Source organism: Leptonychotes weddellii, chromosome X (assembly GCF_054177405.1).
Source record: "Leptonychotes weddellii isolate Sample4059 chromosome X, ASM5417740v2, whole genome shotgun sequence".
Classification (NCBI taxonomy): domain Eukaryota; kingdom Metazoa; phylum Chordata; class Mammalia; order Carnivora; family Phocidae; genus Leptonychotes; species Leptonychotes weddellii.
This window is the reverse complement of record NC_138385.1, coordinates 17,752,224-17,774,833: the sequence shown is the minus strand read 5'-3', so window position 1 is coordinate 17,774,833 and position 22,610 is coordinate 17,752,224. Positions and strand designations below refer to the sequence as shown.

At 52.2% G+C, this 22,610-nt stretch overlaps 2 protein-coding genes and 1 long non-coding RNA gene across 5 annotated transcripts in view; 1 reads left to right on the top strand and 2 right to left on the bottom strand.

The window, feature by feature from the left end:
• Positions 1 to 8,504, bottom strand: part of ELF4 (E74 like ETS transcription factor 4) — a 46,803-nt gene extending 38,299 nt beyond the window's left edge. For 2 of the 3 annotated variants that reach the window (XM_006735174.3, XM_081808264.1), the window contains exon 1: positions 139 to 266. The gene's annotated coding sequence lies outside the window, so the exon portion shown is untranslated. Of the gene's footprint in view, positions 1 to 138; positions 267 to 8,419 lie in introns of those variants that run through there. The other variant, XM_031030094.2, reaches the window with a different exon arrangement.
• Positions 100 to 22,107, top strand: LOC145717783 (uncharacterized). Its single transcript, XR_014141197.1, has 3 exons — positions 100 to 237; positions 21,736 to 21,883; positions 21,986 to 22,107. It is a non-coding gene; the product is annotated as an uncharacterized LOC145717783 (long non-coding RNA).
• Positions 15,463 to 22,610, bottom strand: part of AIFM1 (apoptosis inducing factor mitochondria associated 1) — a 33,697-nt gene continuing 26,549 nt past the window's right edge. The window contains exons 12-16 of the mRNA XM_081808265.1: positions 22,106 to 22,246; positions 19,682 to 19,824; positions 17,779 to 17,903; positions 16,049 to 16,245; positions 15,463 to 15,722 (exon numbers count right to left, since the gene is read on the bottom strand). Coding sequence (XP_081664391.1) covers positions 15,651 to 15,722; positions 16,049 to 16,245; positions 17,779 to 17,903; positions 19,682 to 19,824; positions 22,106 to 22,246 — 678 coding nt within the window. The 3' untranslated portion in view covers positions 15,463 to 15,650. The remainder of the gene's footprint in view (positions 15,723 to 16,048; positions 16,246 to 17,778; positions 17,904 to 19,681; positions 19,825 to 22,105; positions 22,247 to 22,610) is intronic.

Here is a 22,610-nt window from a genome sequence, read left to right as displayed (position 1 = left end):
CCGGCGAAAGGAGAAGTGGAAGTTGAGCGTGGCGCCCGGTCGGTCCCCGCGGCCGCCGGGGCCACCGTCCCCCTCCCTCCTTCCCTCCCTCTTTCCTCTCTGCCCGCCTGCCCCCGCGGCCCCGCGCCCGTGACTCACCTCGGCGCCGGGGCAGGCTGGTCCGGGCGGGCGAGGCGCAGGGCTCTCCCACACGTCGCGCCGCCAATGGCAAGTTGGAGGGCGAGATGCAAATACCAGGTGAGACGGCGGCGCCCCGATAAAACGACTCCGGGGGGCGGGGTGGAGTGCGGGGGGGACCTGGGTGGCTGCCGGGGAGGGCCACGCCGAGGGAGGGGGCGGCGGGGGCGCCCGGGGAGGGGGCGCGAGCCGGCGGAGCACTGCACTGAGACACCCGAGCGAAAGGGGAAATTGCACTAGAGACACACACGTCCCCGCAGGCGGCGGCTGGGGCGGGCGCGAAGGAGGCAGGGCGGGAGGGAGGGAAGAGCCGGAGGGAGGGACCGACGGGAGGGACCACGGGGCGGGCGGGCGGGGTGGGTGAGGGAGCGAGGGAGGGACGAGGCGTCTTGGTGGAAACAGCGCCCCTCCACCCCCGGCCCGCCGCGGTCGCCAGCACGGCAGGGGGAGCCGTGCCAGGGGCCCGCGCGGCCTCTCCTTCCCCTCGCGGCTCGCTCGCCCCCGGGGACCGCGAGAGCAGGGCCCCTGCAGAGCCCACGTCGCGCACGCCTTTCTTGGCCCGCGCCCCTCAGTCCGCTAGCACGCGGCGGGGCCGGGGCTCTCCGCTCCCCGTGGGGGCCCTTCCTGGCGGGAAGCCCCCACACAATGCCTCGGGGAGAACTCTATTCCCCGGGGACCCTGGATGGCTATGTCCACCCCCTTCGGCCTGCACACGCCACTGGCTTGACGCCTTTGGCCCACACCCTTGCACTCCAGATCATTGAGCGCCTGCTGTGTGCGGACCTGACGGGAGGACGAAAGCGGGAGGAGCGGGTGGTGAGGCCGGGAGATGCCCAGAGGATACAATTCAGGAGCTAGATGCCAAACACTGTGGAATCCTGGGCCAAATGCCTCATCGTGTGCTTGGGGGTGACTGGAGAGTTTGGGGGACTTCTTAGGGAAGTCGAGCCTAGGGCTTCTGGTGGGGGAGACCAGGCAGATATGAATTAGGGGAAGGGCTGGGGTGGGGGGGAGCGGGACTGCCACAGCAGGTGCAGAGGTAGCCAGAGCTGGGGTGCTGTGAAAAAGCTCGTGCCCCCCTTCTCTCCAAAGCCAAGCTGCCCTGCTTGGGGCATCCATATGAACCCCAGTCTCCCATTCTATATCCCCCTTACCTTCTCTGACCTGCCTCAGCATCCATACAAGCCCCCACACTCCACCGGGTCCCACAGCTAGGAGGATCTATGAGGGAGATGGCTGGAAATAGTCACTTCTTATGGTTCTGCATGGTCTGGAGGAAGGGCCCATCCAAGCCTCAGCCCTGGCAGCTCCTCGGCAGAAAGCAGGAAAGCTGAAGGGGCCCCAGAGGAGGAAGGCTCTCTGAAGGGCAGGGGTGGCCAAAGGGCCTGAAGTTCAGGGACCTGCTCAACCACCAGCATCTGCCTGCTTCCCCAGCCTTGGGAAAGGATGGTCCCTGGCACAAGACTGGGGGACAGGAATGGTGGTGGATGATGACAGTGAAGGCAGCTGCAGATTATAGGTTGCTGGGGAAAAACCTAGGGGCTGGACTGGGGCACTGGCCCTTGAGATCTCTTGCCTACCTATAGCCAAGTCTCTGAAATAAGCCCCAAGAGAAGATTTCCATTTTTTTTTTTTTTTTTTTCTTTTCTAAGTGGCCATGCTTTCCCCAGGGGATTCCTGATCCTGGAGCCACACCATTCTCTGCTGGTCTCTTGTCCATGAGGCTCCCCTCTCGAAATCGTGGTAGGTCCCAGCCATCCCTAAGCTCCCTTTATCTTGACCTTGAGACTCACTAATAGATACAAACACACATACTTTTCCAAAATCTTGCTAAGAGTTCAATGGCCCCTAACATCAGACAGACCTAGTTTCCTATTCCAGCTGCACCATTTACCAGCTGTGTGTCTTTGGGCAAGTCACTTAAACTCTCTGAGCTTCACTTACCTTATTTTTAAGTTGGGGATAATAAGAACCTACATTGAATGGCTATGGTGATTGGGCGCATGGGTGGCTCAGTCATTTAAGCATGCGGCTCTTGATTTTGGTTCAGGTCCTGATCTCAGAGTCGTGAGATCGAGCCCTGCGTCCGCTCGGCTCCTCGCTGAGCATGGAGCCTGCTTAAGATTCTCTCTCTGCCCCTCCCCTGCTATCCCTCTCAAAACAAAAAAACAAACAGAAAGAAAGAAAAGAAAAGAAAAGAAAGGCAGTGGTGACAACTGAATGAGATGACCTGTCTATGGCGGTGGTGCCTGGTGCCTAGTAAGCCCTCAATCAATGCTAGCTACCTTCAGCAGCATTTTCATCTTCATTTCAACTTTTCTCATCCCCAGTTCTCAGGAGAAAGTCTGATAAGGCCAGGCCAGAAGGTGCTGAGGACTAATGGTGGGTCCCTCCTAAGAGTGTGGTTTAAACCAGAGCTGAAGCTTCAAGGCACGGAAAAGCCAGAGGAGAGGTCTTCCTCTTGGGAAGGGCAGGGGGAGAGGGCACTGTGCCGACCAGCTAACAGCTAACCGGTGACTGGCCCGATTACCTGCCAATGACCTGGAGCCCACTTATGGGAATCCCATAAGTTCCCACCTTCCCCAGCCACTCGGAACTAACCACAGTTCCAGGATCTGGGAGTTGCGGCCAAAGCAAGCCCCACCCCCCTTGATGAAAATCTTGTGCTGACCTCCCCTTGGGGAGCCCCATATGGGCCACAGGAGTGACTTGCCCGGCTCCATGGCTCCAGGTCAGCCAGGCTGCCCTTCCCGATGACCTTGCTGCTCCCCAGCCTGCCAGCCCTTCCCCACCTGGCTCCCCGCTCTTCCAGTTGCCCGTTGGGTGAGCCCCGACCAGGTGGGGCTGGCTGACTGAGATCACTGCCCCTGACGACAGCCACGCTGTCTCTGCCAATGGCTCAGTCCCTGACTTGGCAGGAATTCCCCTTCTCGAGTTGCCCATGGATGCCCAGGCTGCGCTGCATCATCCAGTGTGTGCTCTCAGCCTCTCTCCTTCCAACCTGTCCTCCCCCACCCCCACTCTCCAACTCCGATTCAGTCCTCTCAAGCCTCAGAACCTGGTCCTTCACATAGTCCGTGCGGGGCCAGCTCGCTTGCCACTCCTGTGTTCAACCTGCCTTTCCACCTTGGCAGCTTTCTCAGCCTTTGTCTCGTCTTTCAAGCAGTGCCTACGTTTGTCTGCAAATCACCCCAGGTTTTTTAGAGACAAGGTGGCTGGTTGCTTCCCCCTCCTCCCTTAACCCCTTGGCCTCAACAAATTCTATTCGAACCTGTGGCTAAAACAAAATACCACAGTGCCACAGCTTCTGTGGCCATGGCCCTTACTTTCCACCACAGACACACGCTAGAAAAGTCACCCAATAATCGGACTTTCAGAATGAGAAGCATATTCAAAAGCCAGGAGAGAAGTTATAGTTTAAAAGAAATCCTCCCACTTGTAAAGCTGAGAAGCCCCCTAATAATCCTTTCTGTGCAAACAGCAACGGTTCCTGTGTTGATATGTTCTATAACTCCGGATTTGCCTCTATTGGGCTTACACGACAAGGCCCTAGAAAGCTCCAAATGGCAGACAGAAATCTCTATGTCCCAGGTTGTGACTGAGCATCATAAAAAGTGTTTCTTCTAAAAAGATTGTTGGGTAGCGGGGGCCCTGAGTGGCTCAGGCGGTTAAGCATCTGCCTTCAGCTCAGGTCATGATCCCAGGTTCCTGGGATGGAGTCCCACATCGGGCTCCCTGCTCAGCGGGGAACCTGCTTCTCCCTCCGCTGCTCCCCCTGCTTGGGCTCGCTCTCTCTGACAAATAAATAAAATCTTTTAAAGAAAGATTGTTGAGTAGCTGCAAAAGATAAGAATTCCTTGAGATAGGTTATACCCAAGCGGCTCCTTCCCCAGATGGCCATCTCTTGCCCAGGTCCATCTTGGAGGCTGACGGGGGTGGGAGCGGGTGTGTCCAGGCCAAAGCACAGGCATGCAGATGGGAAGGTGTAGTTGGGAGCGACTTCCCAGATCATGACTTTCATCTGGCCGGCCACCTTCTTTGGCTGAGGCTCTTGGAAAGTCGCTTGGCCCCCCCCCACTCCACGCTGCTCTCATTAAAATGGAGAGTTATACATTTCCCCTCCAGGCCTTGACTGGGATAGGCTCCGACACCAAAGATCCCCTACAAAACTTCAGAGGACCACCAGGTTTCACTTCTCGGAGGGCTGGCCAGCAGTTCAGGGGTCTGCCTGGAGTGAGATGACAACGTGACCTAGCAGGTGCTTCGGGCCTTGAGTCAGTGCTCCCTATGTCCATCCTCGCTTCGGTGGCTGCTGTGAGGTGCTGTCCCCACCGCAGGCACTGCTCAGAGTGGGCCTAGCGTTTGGGAAACAGATTCAGTGACCTTCAGGCCAGCCCTCTTGGGTTGGTGGGAGATTTTTGAGGTGGGGGGAGGAGGAGGGACCCAATCATTTGATTCATTTGCCAAAAATAAGGAAGAAGTGGCTTCGAGCAGAGTTCAGCAAATGAGGGCAGGTACCCTGAAGTCTAATCCTACTGGCCTCTAGCCCCTATCTTGGAGCCAGGGATCAGCTTGGAAAAGTCCCTGGGACCAGGGCCAAGGGCAGGCACTTACCCTGGGGCACCTATCAGAGGCAGCGGGGCATCCAGAGTTTTGGGGCACTGTCCAGGGGAGCCAGAGTTAACTCCTCAGCCTCTGCCATCTGCTAGGCCAATACCCATCTTGTGTGGCTGGCTGGCAGCCTCCCTGTGCTCCATAGCCCTTGTGGAGATCCCAAATGACCCTCCAAAGGCGCCTCCCTTCACGGCCTGCAAGAAAAAACGAGTGGGCCTAAGGGGACCTTGGCCCAAGGGGCTGCTGCCAGGGGGCAGAGACTGGGATGGAGGCGCAGAGGGATGTCAACATGTAATGGCTTTCCTGGAGGAGAGCACCAAGTGATTTCTGTGGCCCCCCCCCTTTTTTTTTTTTAAGATTTTATTTATTTATTTGAGAGAGAGAGAATGAGAGACAGAGAGCATGAGAAGGAGGAGGGTCAGAGGGAGAAGCAGACTCCCTGCTGAGCAGGGAGCCCGATGCGGGACTCGATCCTGGGACTCCAGGATCATGACCTGAGCCGAAGGCAGTCGCTTAACCAACTGAGCCACCCAGGCGCCCCTCTGTGGCCCCTTGAGTGTGCTGGGGAACAGGGAACAGGCAGCCATCGAGCTGGGTGTTCCCTTCTCAGATGGAGAGGAGGCTCAGGGGAATGGGTGAGGCACCAGTCACATCGCATGGGGTGCTACCTATTATATACGTGGTGAATGGCGCCCCCTGGAGTTGTGCTCGGAGGTAGCAGTTCGGACAGACCCAGGAGAAGTGGGGATGGGGTGCTTGGATGGAAGGAGAGATCGGGAACGGCTCAGACTGGGACACCAGAGTGGTGTCTGGGGATCCTCGGGTCTGGGGATGAAGTAGAGGAGTAGGGAGAGGCTGTGAGGGGGCCCCGGAGAGCCTGGATTTCACCCACTTCACATCCTGCCAACGGGCGTTTCTGGGCTGAGGTTTGTAGCAGGAGGTAGAGGATTCTGCTCTTTGGGGATTGCCCCATCCCACAGGGAGGCGAGGACAAGCCAGAGACGACGTGCACCAGAGACCCAATAGGACTGCAGCCTCCCCGCCCTGCCATCGCAACGGGGGTCGAGGGTTGTTGTTGTTGTTTCATCCAGAAAAATACAACATTTAATGTCTATAAAGGTGCAGTATGAGTCATTTCACGGAATGTCTAGGCCCCTTCGTTGGCAGCAAACAAACTTTCCAGCCCTCTTTTGAGGAAGCCGTCCAACTCGACTGCTGCTGCTGGTTTGTGTGTGAGGGTGTGTGTGGGGGGGGTCCGCGTGTGGGATGGGTCTCTGTCGGGCCTTGCCTGCCTATGTGTGTGTCCGTGTGGGTCTCTCAGATGTGAGTGAGGGTGCACCCATGGCGGGGAGGGGGGCTGTGTGTGTGTGCGCGCGTGCGTGTGCACGCATGCATGTGTGTGAGCTTGACTCTTGGATGTGAGTGGCAAGTCCCCTCATGCGTGTTTGTGGAGGGCGTGCGCATGTGTGTGTCTGCAAGGCAGCATGGTATGTGAGCCTGTGCGTCTGAGGGTGTCTACGTGTACATTTTTTTCCTCATCACTGCCAAATTATCTTCCCATCTCTCCCCTCCGAAGTGAAGGGCTGGCCGAGGGAAGCTAGCGATCCAAAAGGGGGGCAGCTGGGGAGGGGAGAGGGGCTGGAGGAAAACCAAAGCAATTCCACTCGTCGGAGGAAAGTGTCAGCCAAGGATGAAACTGAAACCGAGGCACCAGCACTCTGGGATCGTCCTGGGGCTTCGGTTCCTCCCACTCCCCCGCCCCCTCCAGCGGGCTGTGGAGATTAGTCAGCCTGAAATTCCCATCCCCACAGCCTCCACTCGGGGTTGAGGCTGTGAGGCCGGCTAGAAATTGGCCTGTGGTTAGCACGTGACCCCATTAGCGCCCATTATCACATTAACACAAATTAGTATATCAGATCCTCTCGCAGTCACCTAGTGGGGCGCAGGGCCAGGCTGGAGGGAGAGGCCACAGCTCAGGCCCTGCTCCCCAGAGGAGAAGGCAGCACGAGGGCACCAGGGGAGTGGGCAGGCTGAAGACCGCCGCTGGTCAGGTTAGGGACCGAAAGAGGGAATGGAGACATCAAGGTTGACAATATGATCCTTTTCCTAGGTCGTGCTCTGGGAGGAGACACCTTGGGGAGGGGGTTAGTCAAAAGGAGGGGGTTTCCAGGAATAGCTGGGCACCGCCCTGTAGGAAGGAGGCCCGGGCTCTGAGGTCTGGGCGGGAGACAGACGGTATTTCTCCTGGCACACAGTGAAACACAGTGAAACGTTTAGGATCCTTTGGTTTTTTGTGTTTTTTTTTTTTGTTACCCCTTTCCTCTTCTTTATGGAAAATCCTAAGGATAACTTTCTCAGATGGCTTTGGACATCCTGAAAGCAGGGGAGCTGGGCTGACTGACAGAGGAGAAGCACCCAGAACACTAGCACGGGGCATAGCTTTGATGTCTCGGCACAGAAATGGGAGACACACTCTGCCCATGTATTTCTGTGTGAAGTTGTTATCACGGGAATAGCCACTGGAGCCTCTGGAAAGGATGAGGCTGGAGCCCCCAATAACTTTTTTTTTTTTTTTCAGCTTAAAGGTGTCTGGCCACAGGTTATTTTTGTGCCTTGATACTCTCAATATGTTAACTAAAGAGCCACCACATAACCATGAACCAACACGGGAAGGTCAGCAGCATGATGACTTCTAGAGCTCAGGGCCTGCAAGGATGTAGAACACAAAGCTCTATCTACCGAGAACAGGGTTGTAAGTTTGAGCCCCAAATGGGCCTCTTAGCTTTTTTGCTTCTAAAGCTGCCAAAGACTGGATTGAGACGCGCGGAATCCCTAAACCATCGGCCTACATCCAGCCCAAAGCTGAACCCCTGCCCCTCACCTAGGCTGAGCCCTGGTTCCAGACTGCACCCCAGCCCCAGCCCCAGTCTATCCCTGTGCAGGAGATGCATTCTGGGTCTCAGGAGAGCCAGGCTAGAAAGTGGCTGTTCAGGGAAACCCACCCCCAACGCCCGAGACGCGACTCAAAGTTTCCATTCTACTGCCCGCGGGTCAAGAGCGCCATCCCCGGAGAGGAAAGACGGCCCCTAAACCACAATCCCTTTGCTGAAAGTGAGCCGCCCCAAGCTCTGCGGGGCCCGGGAGGTGGCCCAAGGGACTATTAAGCACGCAGGAGCCAGCCCCACGCCGCGGCGCTAGCGCAGCAGGTCGGCTCTCCGGACTCTCCCGCCTCTTGGGCTGGAGCGCGGGGCCCGAGGGGCAGTGGAGGTTCTGGCGGCCCCTCCCACCTTTCCCTCGCCTTCCCCCCGCCCCCCCGTTCTGGGCTCGCGCGCCTTCCAAGCCCGGGATCCCCGCTGGGGCTGAGCTCCACCTCCGACCCCCAGCAGTGCGCCCAGGGCGCCTCTGCAGCGCCACCTGCAGGCGGAACGCGCGCTGCGCGGCGTCTCGGGCCGAGGCGGGAACTGGCGACCGCGAGGGTGGAGGAGGAGGAGAGGAGAGGTCGGCACCTCTGCCCGGAGCTTTCCTGGCCCGCGCGCAGCCTCCCCTCGCCACCCCAGCCCCGAGCGACCTGGCCAGCCCTGAGCTCTGTCCCGCGCCCTGGCCGGCGCAGGCGGCCGGGGCCTCCGACCTTCCACTCCTGCTGCTGCACTCTGAGCGGCCTCCTGCCCCGGGCGCCTCTTCTCGGGAAGCAATGAAGTCACACTGAGCCCGCTCCGCTGACTCATGAGAATCCTCCCCCCTCCCCGGCACACCCCTTGAAACTTCCCCCTCAGTCCCTTCTTTCCTGCTCCCGCCCCCCGTTCCTCCCGTCCCGACAGGCGAGCAGGGGCGGCTCCGGGAGGACTCCCAGGGAGGACTCGGTGGGGCAGCTGGGAGAGAAGTGGCGGGCGAGAGTCCCCACCGAGACCTCCGCGCTTCTGTCCCAGCCCGGCCACTGCGCGCACAGGGAATGCCCTGGGGGAGCTGCATGTTTGTAACCTCTGGCAAAACTCCCACCAAGGTATTCTTTTGTGATTATGCACCTCACACAGTGCGCGCCTGCTGGGAGGGGGGCGGCCCGGGACCTTCTTCCCTCCTCTGGGCCTGGAGTTCACTTGGTAGCTGAGGTCTCTTTGGAACCTCCTGTTGGAATGAACGGACCCATAAGGGCTTGGCGCCACCAAAGGGACAAGTGTAGAGTGCTCTGAGCCTTGAGCTGCCCTCCACCCCTGCATTAAGTCAAGCTGATCACCTGAAAGGTCACTGTGGCCCTTCCTCCTAGGACTTGGTACTGGCCCCGTCCAGGTTGAGGTAGGAGTGACTTTGAGGCCAAGGATTCCCTGCTTGCAGCACTCCCCTCCTCCCCCCGCCCCCACTATGCCACTAGTTGGAGGACTCCCACTGGAGTGGACCAGAATCCCTCAACAGTTGCTTGGGGTATTAGTCTCAACAAGGTGGCTGAGGGCCTCGGGGCCTGTTCAGGGTAGGCTTCAAGCTGGAGGCGCTCTGCTGGCCTCCCTGAAATACCTAAAGCTCCCCTTTCCCTCTGGAGGGGCAGTGATCCTTAAGCATTCTTGTCCACCCAGCAAATCATGGTACTGGATTTTCTTTCCTTCCCTGTATACAGTTTCCAGCTGTCTCTACGGTAAGAGCTGGGTGGTAAAGCTTGCAAGCTTCCTGGCTCTCTTGTCACCACTTCGGGGCAGGGTTCTGCCAAGGCCATAACCAGTGTGAAAACTGGCCATGGACCAAGAGCGAAGTGGGTGTACAGGCTGGTCTAGGGGCTCAGACCTTATGTGGCATGAGGGGCGGTGTTGTGAGCTCTTCTGTCAGCATCAAGTTGATGGCTGCCCTGGGTTATGGTGGCTATCCAGCCACCAGCTCTGCAGGGTGTGTTTTTTGGGGGGATTGGGAACCATTAAATGGTTAGGTAGGGGTGTATGTGCTAGGATCATGACTAAGAATAGTCCCGCCATAAAGCTTTCCTGGGGAAATTCTGGGCTTGAAGTCAACATTTTTTAGGGGCTGAAGGATGCCACCTTTCCTGGATCCCAGTTTTCAGGCTGTCAACCTCTCCATGGAGAGCAAATAAGGCAAGGTGCAATTCCTAGGGATTGTAGGGGTTCTGGTTGTAACTTGCCGGGTCAAAGAAGAATCACAAGCCATAAGCTAAAAAACAAAACCCAAAAAGCCAAACCTGTAAATCTAGTTGAGCCCAAGGGACAGCAGAGGCCATGTGGGGAGACACTTGCCAAGAGGTTTGAGTCCCATTAGCGTCTGCTCTAGACCTTAGAGATGAAAGGCAACTGAGCCCATGGCAAGGTGAGTGCAGTCCCGTGCAAGCACCTGAGAGACTTTTCCCTACGCAGGAGGTTAGAACTGAGGGTGGAGGGATAATCCAGTCTGTTCCCCTCAGTTTACAGATGAAGCTACGGAGACCTAGGTAAGTAGCTGCCCTGGGCCATGCAGGCTCAAACAGCAGGGCTGAGATTCACATCCAGGAGTGCTCTTTCCACTGCCCTCCACTGTTGGGAGAAAAAAAAAAATGGGCAGAGAGGAACCCGAGGAAGACACACAGGGAGGAGGAAAACAAGCGGGGGAGACTGCAGAGATTCTGAGAGGAAGGACGGAAAATGAAGGGGCTGAGGAAAAGTGACGAGAAAGAGGTGTATTGTCTTTGGGCAAGAAGAACATCAGCTCCATCTTCCGTAATAAGCATCTTACACATGTTCACTTAAGCATAGTAAACATGTTCATATTTTGTTCGCAGAGATGGACAGAGAGGATACAACCATAGGATGGAGTCCTTCGGTCAGTGAAAGAAAAGCCTCGACTAGAGAGAAGCAGAGCATACAGCTCCGTGAGGCTCGCGAGGGTCCGGTCTGAACTCACACAGCATACGACCAGCGTTGGTGTTGCGCTGATGGTCCCCGCTGCCCTGCCTCTGGCCACCACTAGGTTATAGGGCCACGAGGGCAGGGACTACGCATTACTCATCCTCTTATCTCCAGGGCCTACCGTACCGTGGCACGCAGGAACTGTGCGGCGCGTGTTTGCTAGCTGACCAGAAACTCCATTTATGAGTCTGAGTGTTTATAAATTCAACGCCCATGGTTGGGGCTCCTCCAGAAGCACCTCTGTTGCGTGGCAAGTGCCAAGGCATCGCAGTAGGTGGGAACCTGCCTGGGAAGCCGGGCACCTCTGTCCACAGACACCAGATGCGACTCCTGGTCTTTTCCCAAGGGACACACAGCCTTCCGAGGCTCCACTGGGGCGTCTTGGGGAAGGTACAAGAGGAGGCAACATTCCTGAGGGCCTCTGCCTGGTAGTGGGCTTCTGGCAGATATTTTCGCTTTTCGTCTCCAAATTGCCAACGCCCACCAGCCAACGACCACCAGGACACTCCTGGGGTTGGACAAGTTAGGTTTGCTGCTCACTGCAGTGACGAGGAATGCGCATGGGGAACCACAGGGTGTGTCAGGAAAAGGGTACTAGAAAAGATTTATTAAAGGATTTGGGCCAGGCTACGTGATTTGGGGGAGGGCTGAAGGAAGCAGGGCTTTGCCTTGGATTGGATGCTGTCAAAAAGCATGAAAAATCCAACGGCTGGGCGCCTTATTCGCTAAGTTTCATCCTATAGGAGGGCAGAGGAGAGTGAGGCTCAAGCTGTAACTGGTAAGACGGCAGCAATCGCTCCCATGAGACAGTATGGGGGTGGGTGGGTGTTGGTCATCTCTGTGGTTTGGGCAACGGTCATGTTTTTGTCTGTATTCACACATGATTACGAAGTGGCCTTGTTTCTGTCTGCCTCCACCATGGTCAGAGCGGCCGTGTGCGATGCTAGCGTCTCGTGAATCTGTTTACATTCAACAGAATACCCGGGCCTGACCGTGAGCGCCAGGCCCTCTGTAGCGACACCACTGCCCCGCTGACAGCCCCCCTGCCCCAGGCCAGCCTCCGGGTGTCAGGGGCTGCATTTCTCTTTCTCGAACTATCCGTTTTGAGATGAGCCCTGTTTTCCGACCAGGGCTTGGCAGTCCGGTATCTAAATATTTCGACCCTCCCTGTACTCTGACCCGGTCACACCCATCTGTAGAACCAGCCAGGCAAGGGAACGTCATCACTGGCTTGGGCTGTGTGTCTCTGTGTGTGGTTTTGTGTACATGTGTCCGTGCCCCCGCCAGAAATTCCCTGATAAGTTGGGAAAGAGGCCAGAGGCGGTTCTACTTCACCTCTGGGCCCAGCAGGACTTCCCCTCTGCCCAGAGAGCAAGGCACTGGGGGTCCCAACAGTCTCCAGGGAAGCAAGGGTGCCCCGCGTTAGGTGGAGTCAGGGAAGGACCGAGGGGATATTGCAGCAGCCAAACTTTAGAGGAGCGGGAAAGGGAAGGGGTAGTGGTGGAAGGGAGGGGAGAGTTCCTTTGTATAAATGGGTCTCTAGAGAAGCTGCTGGTTTTCCTTCAAGGAAGCAGCCTGCAGTAGGTCACTGTGGATCCCCACCCCCATCCCTTTCTGCTGTAAGCTTCTTGTCTCCCAAATGGGACCTTTTGATTAGAACAATGACAGCAAAGTCACATATGTTGACCTCATCCTCCACTAAGAGGCTTACTCTGACTCCTTTCCAGTCAAACGTGCTTCCTTCACTCAGGTCCATCTCTCCAGCTACAGCGTGAGGCCATCTCCTGGGTGCCTCAGAGGTGGCCAGGCAGAGACCAGTACCACCATGATGTGGTGCTGAGGTGCCATGGGGTATCATTTGCAAAATGGCAAAGAAAAGTGAAATGGAAGTCAAGTGGGTGGGCTGCAAACACCCAGTGTTTTGGCAGAGCCCCAACCCTTCTTTGCAGGGCGTGCCTGGCCCTGTACTGCACTGTGTGGTGGCCCAGCTGCTCCCAGGCCGGCTCTCAGGGGCCAGAACTCAGCTGGCACTGCTCCTCATCTGTCTGGTTAGAAAAAGGTCCCTGCAATCCTTGGGGGCCTGGACAGATCAAATGCATCCTGGGTATCTGTGGCAAGTCTCGGCAGTGGGTGAAGTGATGGGGGTCTGATAACCTGGATTACAGAGAACAGAGGTTACAAGGCAGAGGGTCATTTTTGCAGTAAGCCCTGTTATCTAGGATCATCCAACCAAGCGACCAAGGACTTGCTCAGGACTCTGCCGGGGTTTGGGGGGATGGGGCACATTGTCCTCATTCTGAGAAAAAAAAAAGTCTCTGTTCTGGGATAGCTTACTATCAATTCAGGGAGTGAACGTTAATAATGCAGAGCATGACTTAATGAACAATCAAGTTCAAAGGTAGCAGGTGCAATTGGAGTTCAGAGATGAAATCATGCACGGGCACTAATCCAACTGGTACCGCGTTACCAAGGTGCAATTTCATTTGGGCCTTGAGAGGTGAGCAGGAGGGGATAGGTAAAAGGGAACAGGGATGACATTCCAGATGTGGAGAGCACAAACAAAAGTTTAAAGGCATCAATAAACCAGATGTGTATGTGTACATGTGCACGTGTGTCTGTTGTGGGAAAGGAGGCTGGATGGGGGCAGAGTGGGCTGAGGTCAGGAGCTCTGGGGAAGACTTCGGGCCTGGTATGGTTGATGACAAGGAGTCACTGTACATTCTTCAACGGGGGAGGGAGGGGGTGCAGCTGGGAGGACATGGACTGAGGCTTTAGGAAGTGATCTAGCAGCAGTTGAGGACGGTTGCTCTGGCTGATCTCCACTCTTGGCATGTCCACAGTACTTTGTGTGTTTCGATGGACACATCTCACTGTAGGGTACTCCTGTGTTCACGTGTCTGCTTTCCTCAAGTGGCCATGTCTCCTCCATCTGCCTATTCTGACATCTACCTGACTCACAGTAGACATTCAACAAACACTGACTAGATGAATAAATCATTTTACTTTTTTTTTTTAAAGATTTTATTTATTTATTTGAGAGAGAGAACGCGAGAGAAAGCATGAGCAGGGGGAGGGGCAGAGAGAGAGGGAGAAGCAGGCTCCCCACTGAGCAGGGAGCCCGATGCGGGACTCGATCCTGGGACTCCAGGATCATGACCTGAGCCGAAGGCAGTCGCTTAACCAACTGAGCCACCCAGGCGCCCCCATTTCATTTTACTTAACTGAATTACAATGACACTCTATACAAGGATAACAACTGTCAAAAAATTAGACTAAATTGCACATACCACTAAAAAAAGACAATTCACAATTTGATCTTTTAAAAGATGATCTGTGAACTGCTTCAGGATCTTAGAACTACCGCCATCTTTGTAAGTAGCAATGAGCACTGAAGAGTCGATCCTATTTCATACGCTAGGTGAGTTTTCTACATATGCATTTGGATGTGCCATGCATCAGATCATATTTCACTAAACCTGTATACATATAGTAAGAACCTGTCCTGGTGCAGCTAATTTTTTTTTTTTTTTAAGATTTTTTTTTTTTTTAAAGATCTTATTTATTTATTTGAGAGAGAGAGAATGAGAGACAGAGAGCATGAGAGGGAAGAGGGCAGAGGGAGAAGCAGACCCCCCGCTGAGCAGGGAGCCCGATGCGGGACTCGATCCCGGGACTCCAGGATCATGACCTGAGCTGAAGGCAGCCGCCCAACCAACTGAGCCACCCAGGCGCCCTTTTTTTTAAAGATTTTAAGTAATCTCTACACCCTATGTGGGGCTTGAACTCATGACCTTGAGATCAAGAGTTGCATGCTCTTCTGACAGCCTGCTGGGCACCCCAAGATTTGATTTATTTTTTGTTAATTTTTTAAAAGATTTTATTTATTTGACAAGAGACACAGCGAGAGAGGGAACACAAGCAGGGGAAGTGGGAGAGGGAGAAGCAGGCTTTCCGCCAAGCAGGGAGCCCCATGCAGGGCTTGATCCCGGGACCCTGGGATCATGACCTGAGCCAAAGGCAGACGCTTAGTGACTGGGCCACCCAGGCACCCCAAGATGATATTTTAAACTTAATTTGAGGGCACCTGGGTGGCTCAGTTGGTTAAGCGTCTGCCTTCGGCTCAGGTCATGATCTCAGGGTCCTGGGATCGAGCCTCACATCGGGCTCCCTGCTCAGCGGAGAGTCTGCTTCTCCCTCTCCCTCAGCCCCTTCCCCTGCTTACTCTCTCTCTCTCAAATAAATAAAATCTTAAAAAAATAAAGTTAATTTGAAATATAAAAAATGAGTTGATTTATGAACCTCTGACTTCTGTTCTCGGGAAATCATCTGTAAAGTGAGGTGTGTCTATAAGCCTATTTTAGGTCAAAGGGGCGAGGGGAGAGATTTCTAGTTTGAGGGACAGTGCATGGAGTTGAGATGGGAGTTGAGAGATCACGATCCCTCAAGGAGTCAGTCTCAGGTTTAGCCATGAAGCACCAAGTCTCTGAACCCTTGCTTCTTTTGCAGTATGTGACCTTTCTAGCCCCTCGCAGGTCCAAGCCAGTTCTGAGCAGGACAACAGGAATTGTTCCGGGTAAAGCAGAATCTGTTCCGTGGGTTTCTGTGTTCGCTCATTTAACAGTGGATGGGGCCAGAGAGACATTCAGGAACTGAAAGCAGTTGAGAGTGTGGAGCAGGGAATACAAGGCTGAAACAAATCACGCACTTGGTAGGAGCTCCAGTGTGCTTGCTCACTGATATGCACAACTTTCCTCCCTTCGCCCACCCGTTCCCTTTCAAAGAGAACAGAAGTTAATTTAGAAGAATCAGGTTTTATTTAGTGATGTGAACATTAAGAATCTGCCTACATGGTTGAAATATTCACAAAGGACTTTACCATTCACACTCATATGCAGAGGAAGTCTGCTGAATAAAAAATGCTCCTTTACTCATCCAAGCTGCTGTCAGGGACAGCAAAGTGCTTGCCTGTTCCACTGGGGGGCTTCAGTCCTCGTGAATGTTGAATAGTTTGGCTACTTCATTGAGATCTTCGTGTTGCTCACCGTCCTTAATAATCTGAGGGAGAGAGGAACAATGGGTCACCGACTCGCTTCGTGTGCGCCAGGCCGGCCTGCACAATGGGGAGGCCTGGGCCAGTCCCCACATCGCCCTGGGAGGGAGCTGTGGGAACAGCCTTCTGTTAACCCCAAATGAGCGTGTGCCAACTCCCCAGCCACCCAGCCAAGTCCTGAGTGAAAAAGAAACGCTCCTGAGCCAAGGCTACACCTTTGTTCCGCTCAGGCACAGTCTGACCCAGGTGGACAATGCACAACAGCAGGGCACCCGATGAAGTCCGGGGTGCGTTTTCCCATCTTCCTCGAGGAGCGCTGACAGGTACCCACCTTCCTTGCTATTGGCATTCGGTTGAAGATGTTCCACAGCACGATCCCCACCACCACTTTGTCCCTGAGGTAGAAGATGACGCCTTTGCCGTAGTCCTCCCCTTGGGCAGGGACCTGGGGGACTACAGGATTGCTGGGAGGAACAGCGATTTCTGAGGCCTCAGACTCTGTCTCACTCTCTGAGCGGATACCAGTCCCTGTGGCCAACCCCCAGAACAAACAAAATAAAAACAAAACAGAGTCAGTTATGAACTTAGGAAATTCTAGAAGGCAAGTATCTTCCGACACCTGCTTCAACCTGCTCCTAGAGGATTTGTTTTTATGCCCCCTTAGTAAACACTGGCCGTCTTCAGCTCCTCTCCACTGGCAAAGCCGACAAAAGCTCTTCCTTGCCGTCTCCGGGGCACTGCGTCAGTCTGACCCAGAACTTCCCTCCCTTACCATTTCATTTTAAATGTATGCTATAGATTCTTTCCTGGTATCTGGATTTCTTCAAACTGCAGAAGACTTGCTCTTGTCCTCTGAGAAACATTCCAGAGCTGCACAGTCCAGTACAGTAGCCACTAGCCACAAACAGCAATTCCAGTTCCATTATTAAAAAGTAATGAAAATTTAATCGATTTTAACCAAAATTAAATCAAACATAAAATTCAGTTCCTCACGTGCACTAGCCGCATTTCAAGTGCTAAATAGGCACACGCACCTAGGGGCTACTGTAGTGGACAGAGCAGAAACAGAACACTGCCACTGGAGCAGAAAGGTCCATTGGACAGTGCTGCTAGAGAGGCCCTCTGGCCAAAGCAGGAGAGGGCACTTCCATATGGACAAACCACAGTGGAGGGGGTTCCTCCTGGGGAGGGGGCATGCTGTCCTCTGAGAATGGTCAGGCTCCGAACAATACTGCCCAGGGTACAGAGTAGTGCTCTGGAGTTTCTAAGTCCCCGGGGCTCTCTCCTGGATCCACTTCTCCAGAGAGGGCCGGATGAAGGAGCGGGTGTATGTTACCCACTTGGATTACACAGGAAAAGGACCTACGTGTCCATGTAATGTCTTGTTCTCTCCTTTAAAGAGCAACCTGTTCTTGAAACGCCTCTGACAAGAGGACACGGAGGTTAAATAACTTCAGCTAGGGTCATGGAAGGGAGAGAGAATAGGTCTAGGAGTTAATGAAAGAGTCGTGTGTGGGAGAGAAGTTCATTCCGTGAGAGGTGCCTCCCGTCTAAAGAAAACCTGGCAGTAAGATGTGACAAATGGAATTACAGGCAGCTCAAGAATTACTCGGCCCAGTTCTTCACCGCCCAGGGTCCGTGGAGGATTGCAGGTCCTACACTAAGGTTCTTGGGATTAGTAGGAGGCTAATAATAATAATGATAATAAAAAATAAAAATCTTAAAAGTTCAGGTTTTCTTCAGTGCGCAGGGCTTCCCAGTCCCTAGAGGCAAACTAAACCAGTGTCGCCGAGCCAGTCGCTGCCCAGAGGATAGGACGAACACCCACCACATCTGAGTCTACGCTCTGACCAGGATACCTGATTTTGCCAGCTCTCAGCCCACGAAAGAGTAAGGACTTCGGGTTGGGTTTATTTTAAAGTCGGGTTTATTTTAAAGCACAACATGAAGAAAGGCTTTCACTGACAGTTCCCTCTGGCCAATACAGAAAACCCTTGTTCAGGAGAATCTGGACCACTGCTTCTCAAGACTCGTCTCAGAGAAGTAGTTGGGCTTCCTTACCGGACTGCTCTGTGGCAGATTTTGGGTTGTCTTGTGCAGTTGCTTTTGCAAACACACCGACTGTGGGCAAACTACTGTCCACAAGACCAATAGCTTCATAGCCAACATCGGGGCCCAAATCACTCCTAAGGAAGGAGAGAGAAGAGGGTGTTCTGTCAAGGGGACTGCAAAGAATGACACGGTGGTATATTTTTTTATTTTTTCTAAGACACCACACTTTGATTCGTGCCAACCAAAGAACCTGGTATGTACAACAAGGGAAAATGCCAAACTGATCGGTCTGCTTGCCAGGGCATCTGGGGACAATCGTGAGAAAGCACTGTTATCCCAAAGCAGCTTTTATTTTCCTTAAGAAGCCATTATACATATCACATATCCATACACTAATCTACACTTCCTGAAATTTATCCATGCTTTTATCCCTTGGGGAGTGATGGGTTCATCAACTTTACTATTCACTACGTTCCTTTAACTCAACCTGAAAGTGCCCTGCTGGTGCTGTAAAGGGTGCTCCATATTTACAGAATTCAGAATCTGAGATCCTGTACGGCTTCATCAATGGATGGTATCTCCTCTGAGCCTTCATTTGTTCAAGGCTGGAATGCCTCCATCCACTTGATCATTTTATTTTAATTGTTCTTCTTGGAAACTTCTCCTATCATTATCACACTGTTTTTACTACGCCAGGAACTTCGAAGAGTATTTGTGCCACCGACACATGATGGTTTTGTAATCACGTGAGGCTACTACTCATGGTTTTGTTTCTGGTGCTCTACCTTTTGCCATCATTTAATTAAGTGATTAAGTAAGTAAGTAAGTAAAATTTGAGGACAGTTGACACACCGTGTTACATTCATTTCAGGTGTACAACTTAGTGATTTGATGAGTTGACACACTGTGCTGTACTCACCACAAGCATAGCTACCATCTGTCCCCTTATGCTATTTGAGTATCATGGACTAAATTCCTTATGCTCTGCTTTTTATTCCCGTGTTGTCATTTCTTGACCATAGAAGCTCACTGGACTGGTATCTTCAGGGAATGGTCTACAGTGACTTCTCGGATACTGGTCCTGAGACCTAACTGATGATTATCTACCTATGGACTCTTTTGTTCCTAACCGCATTATCTTACAGGTGTTGACCCCGAAACCCAGCTGTTATGTTTCTGCTGCCCGCTCACAAAACTGTGTGTGATTGTCCTGAAATGTATTCTCACCAGCTGAGAATTTCCCCAACAGAAACTGCTTAGAGGCTTCTGAAACCTTGAAGTTTTTTATGTATCCCATCTTTCAAAGCAATAAGAGGAGAGTGTGCCAAATAAGGCCAATCCCAGTACTCAGGAATGTCCCTTGCTAACTTTTTGCTATTCAGAGAACTGTCTATAGATGCCTGACTTTGAACTGCTGATCTTAAGGGTTACATATGAGTGGGCTGCTTTTTTTTTTTTTTTTTTCTTAAAGTAATCCCTACACCCAACATGGGGCTCAAACTCACGACCCGGAGATCAAGGGTTGCATGTTTCACCGACTGAGCCAGCCGGGCGCCCCTGGGCTGCCTTTCTGTCAGTACGTTGGGCTCATGAGGGTTAGCACAGAAGAACAAATGAAAACATACTGCCGTCTCTAGCTAAGAGTACACGTTTGTACCACCTACTGTAGCTCAAACTCTGAGCTATTTTATCAGAAGTGCTGATGCCATCTCCACGCATTCACCTAGTCTAACTTATACCAGGTGGGGCCTTTTACCAGAAGGCTGCTTGGGTGCAGAATGCATGGAAACAAGATGAAATTTTTCTCCCCTCTGTATGAAGCTAATTGGCCCACGTGGAAACCAAACTGTAACTCTGGCTGCATTAATTCCGTGTTCTAACCAGTTGAGTCCACAAGGTACAAAACTATTACCAGAACATTGACTGATGCCAGTATGGCTTAGCAGCTCCAGTCATATTTTCTCCAGCCAATCTTCCACTCACAACAGCGTGATCATGGTGCTCTACCCGCCTCCTACCCAACTTTATATCGTAGAAGCATGCAGCATCTCCTGCCTTTGGAAACAAGTACATTATATGAGCACGTGATAAAACAAAAACAAAAACAAAGACAGAACATACATTTTGAGGGCTCAAAAAAACCCTTGTGCCATTAACTACTTAGTGTTTTCCATGTATGGGCCAGAATCGCACCTACACTTACTAAAAAAAGTTGAGATTCCATTTTTAAAAAACTATTCTATGCTAACCCCCCAAAACAAAAAAACTATTTCTATGCTTCCACAAAGCGAACCTAAATCTTCTATGCTGCAGCTCACACCTATTTCCTCTCTCATTCTGCCCTTAGCAGAGACCGAATATTTAATAACTGTGATTTGCAGAATACTCTTTCCTATGCATGGAAACCAGTTTTTAGGTACGAGACCACCTCTCACCTAGAAATCTTTTCCAAGATAGGATTTTCTTTCTTTCTTTTTTTTTTTAAAGATTTTATTCATTTATTCATGAGAGACAGAGAGAGAGGCAGAGGGAGAAGCAGACTCTCCCGCGAGGGAGCCCAAAGTGGGACGCGATCCCAGGACCCTGGGATCATGACCCGAGTGGAAGCCAGATGCTCAACTGACTGAGCCACCCAGGCACCCCAAGATAAAATTTTCTTTTGGTCATTCAGTATCTATTTGTTCATTCACCAAATATTTATGGAAAACTTATTTCTGTACAAAGCATTATACTGTCTGGGTGGCCGTGACAAACCTGACCCCCCACTTTGCCCACAAAGAGCATATAACCTACCTGAGGAAGATGCAGCATTGTTCCTCACTAGAATGCAATGCAAACCAGCAGGGTGCCATGTGACAGGTACAGAGTAAGTGAGCTCAGTGTTTCAAGCAGAGAGAGAGCCTCCGGCTGGAGGTGAACAAGGCCAACCTCACTAAGGATGTGGCACGTGAGTGCTCTAACCCTTTGTGGCTATTCAGACTCCCCCAAGGCAACCTAAAAATCTAACATGTGAGCCGTGGTGAAATAAACTACGAAATCCACTTGCTGGACTATTATACAGTCTTTAGAATCTGAAGCAATGTGGAAAATACATTAGAATGGTAAGTAAAAAAGAGAAGAACACAAATGTTTATTGTAGTACACTCACCATGACCATCTACAACAAAGGGAAAAAAACCTATGCAGAAGAAAATGAAGGGAAGGAAATACACCAAAATATCGGTGGTTGCTGTAGGTGATTTCCCCCCTTTCTCTTTTTATCTGTCCCCCTTTCTCATTCTTGTCTGTCTTCCATATTGAGTGCATATTGCTTTTTTAAAGATTTATTTATTTTAGAGAGGTGGGGAGGGGCAGAAGGAGAGGGAGAGTGAGAATCCTAAGCACACTCCCCACTGAGCATGGAGCCCCATGTAGGGCTTGATCTCACAACCCCAAGATCATGTCGTGAGCCAAAATCAAGAGTCTGATGCCCAGCTGACTGAGCCACCCAGGTGCCCCTACATATTGCTTTTATAACAAGTTTTTAAAAATCCAGTACACTCTAGGCGCACCTGGGTGGCTCAGTCAGTTAAGCATCCAATGCGTGATTTCAGCTCAGGTCATGATCTCTGGGTCCTAGGATCGAGCCCTGAGTCGGGCTCTGCGCTCAGCAGCGGGGACTCTGCTTGGGACTCTCTCTCTCCCTCTGCCCCTCCCCCTGCTCATGCTCGCTCTAAAATAAATAAATAAATCTTTAAAAAAAATGCAGTACACTTTATCTTTAAAAAAAAAAAAAGCTTTAAGGGAAAAACACCCTTCTTAGTTGCAGAGTCCATAATCAAACACAATACACTTGTAATGATCTAACAATGGGGAAATTACCTCATGGTTCCTACATACTATAGTCTTGTTTGTGTCATAACATTTTTTAAAACAGCTAAAAATAGTGCTCAAGGATAACGAAAACAGAGTAATTTTCCCTTCTAGGGAATGTTATAAAACTGCCTCATCCTCCATTCCCTGGGCTCACTTTCGGGCAAAGGGAACAGCAGATCCATCTGAAAGCTGGGAACATGCTCATCAGGGCAATGCCGATGGCAGCTGCCAACCACAGAACGGGAAGAACTCTATTTCGGTAGGTGCACACACTGTTCATTTCCTTTTCCACTAGCTTGTGGCATGCAGCCATACCTGATCTTGTAAATCAAGTAATGAAGTTTCTGTTCTTCACCCTCAGCCTCCAAACATCCTGACTCTATCTGGGCAAGGTGCTGACGAGCTTTCGCACACTGCCAGGCAGACTCGCTCACGGGCTGGGGACAAGGAACCATGCCCACTCGTGCTGTCGCACACTTACCACCCAGATGTTGGAGCGGGCTTGGAGCTCTGCATTTACCCGGAAGCCACCAAAATCAGAGTCTATCTCTAGTCCACCCGTCTTGGCCAACTCAACATTGGGCTCCAGGCCCACAGCTGCCACTATGTGGTCAGTTTCTACCTGAGGAAAAAAAAGAAATAATTCAGCCAGGGGCGCCTGAGTGGCTCAGTCGTGAAACGTCTGCCTTCGGCTCGGGTCATGATCTCAGGGTCCCGGGATCGAGTCCCGCATCGGGCTCCCTGCTCGGCAGGAAGCCTGCTTCTCCCTCTCCCGCTCTCCCTGCTTGTGTTCCCTCTCTTGCTGTGTCTTTCTCTGTCAAATAAATAAAATCTTAAAAAAAAAAAAAGAAATAATTCAGCCAGTTACCACAGTTTCCATGTATGTCTATGGACATAGCAACTGTACTTTATTTTACTAAGAAGTGGAGCTTTACAAAAAAAAAAAAAAACAAACAAAAAATGAAAAAAAAACCCAACTCACTGAT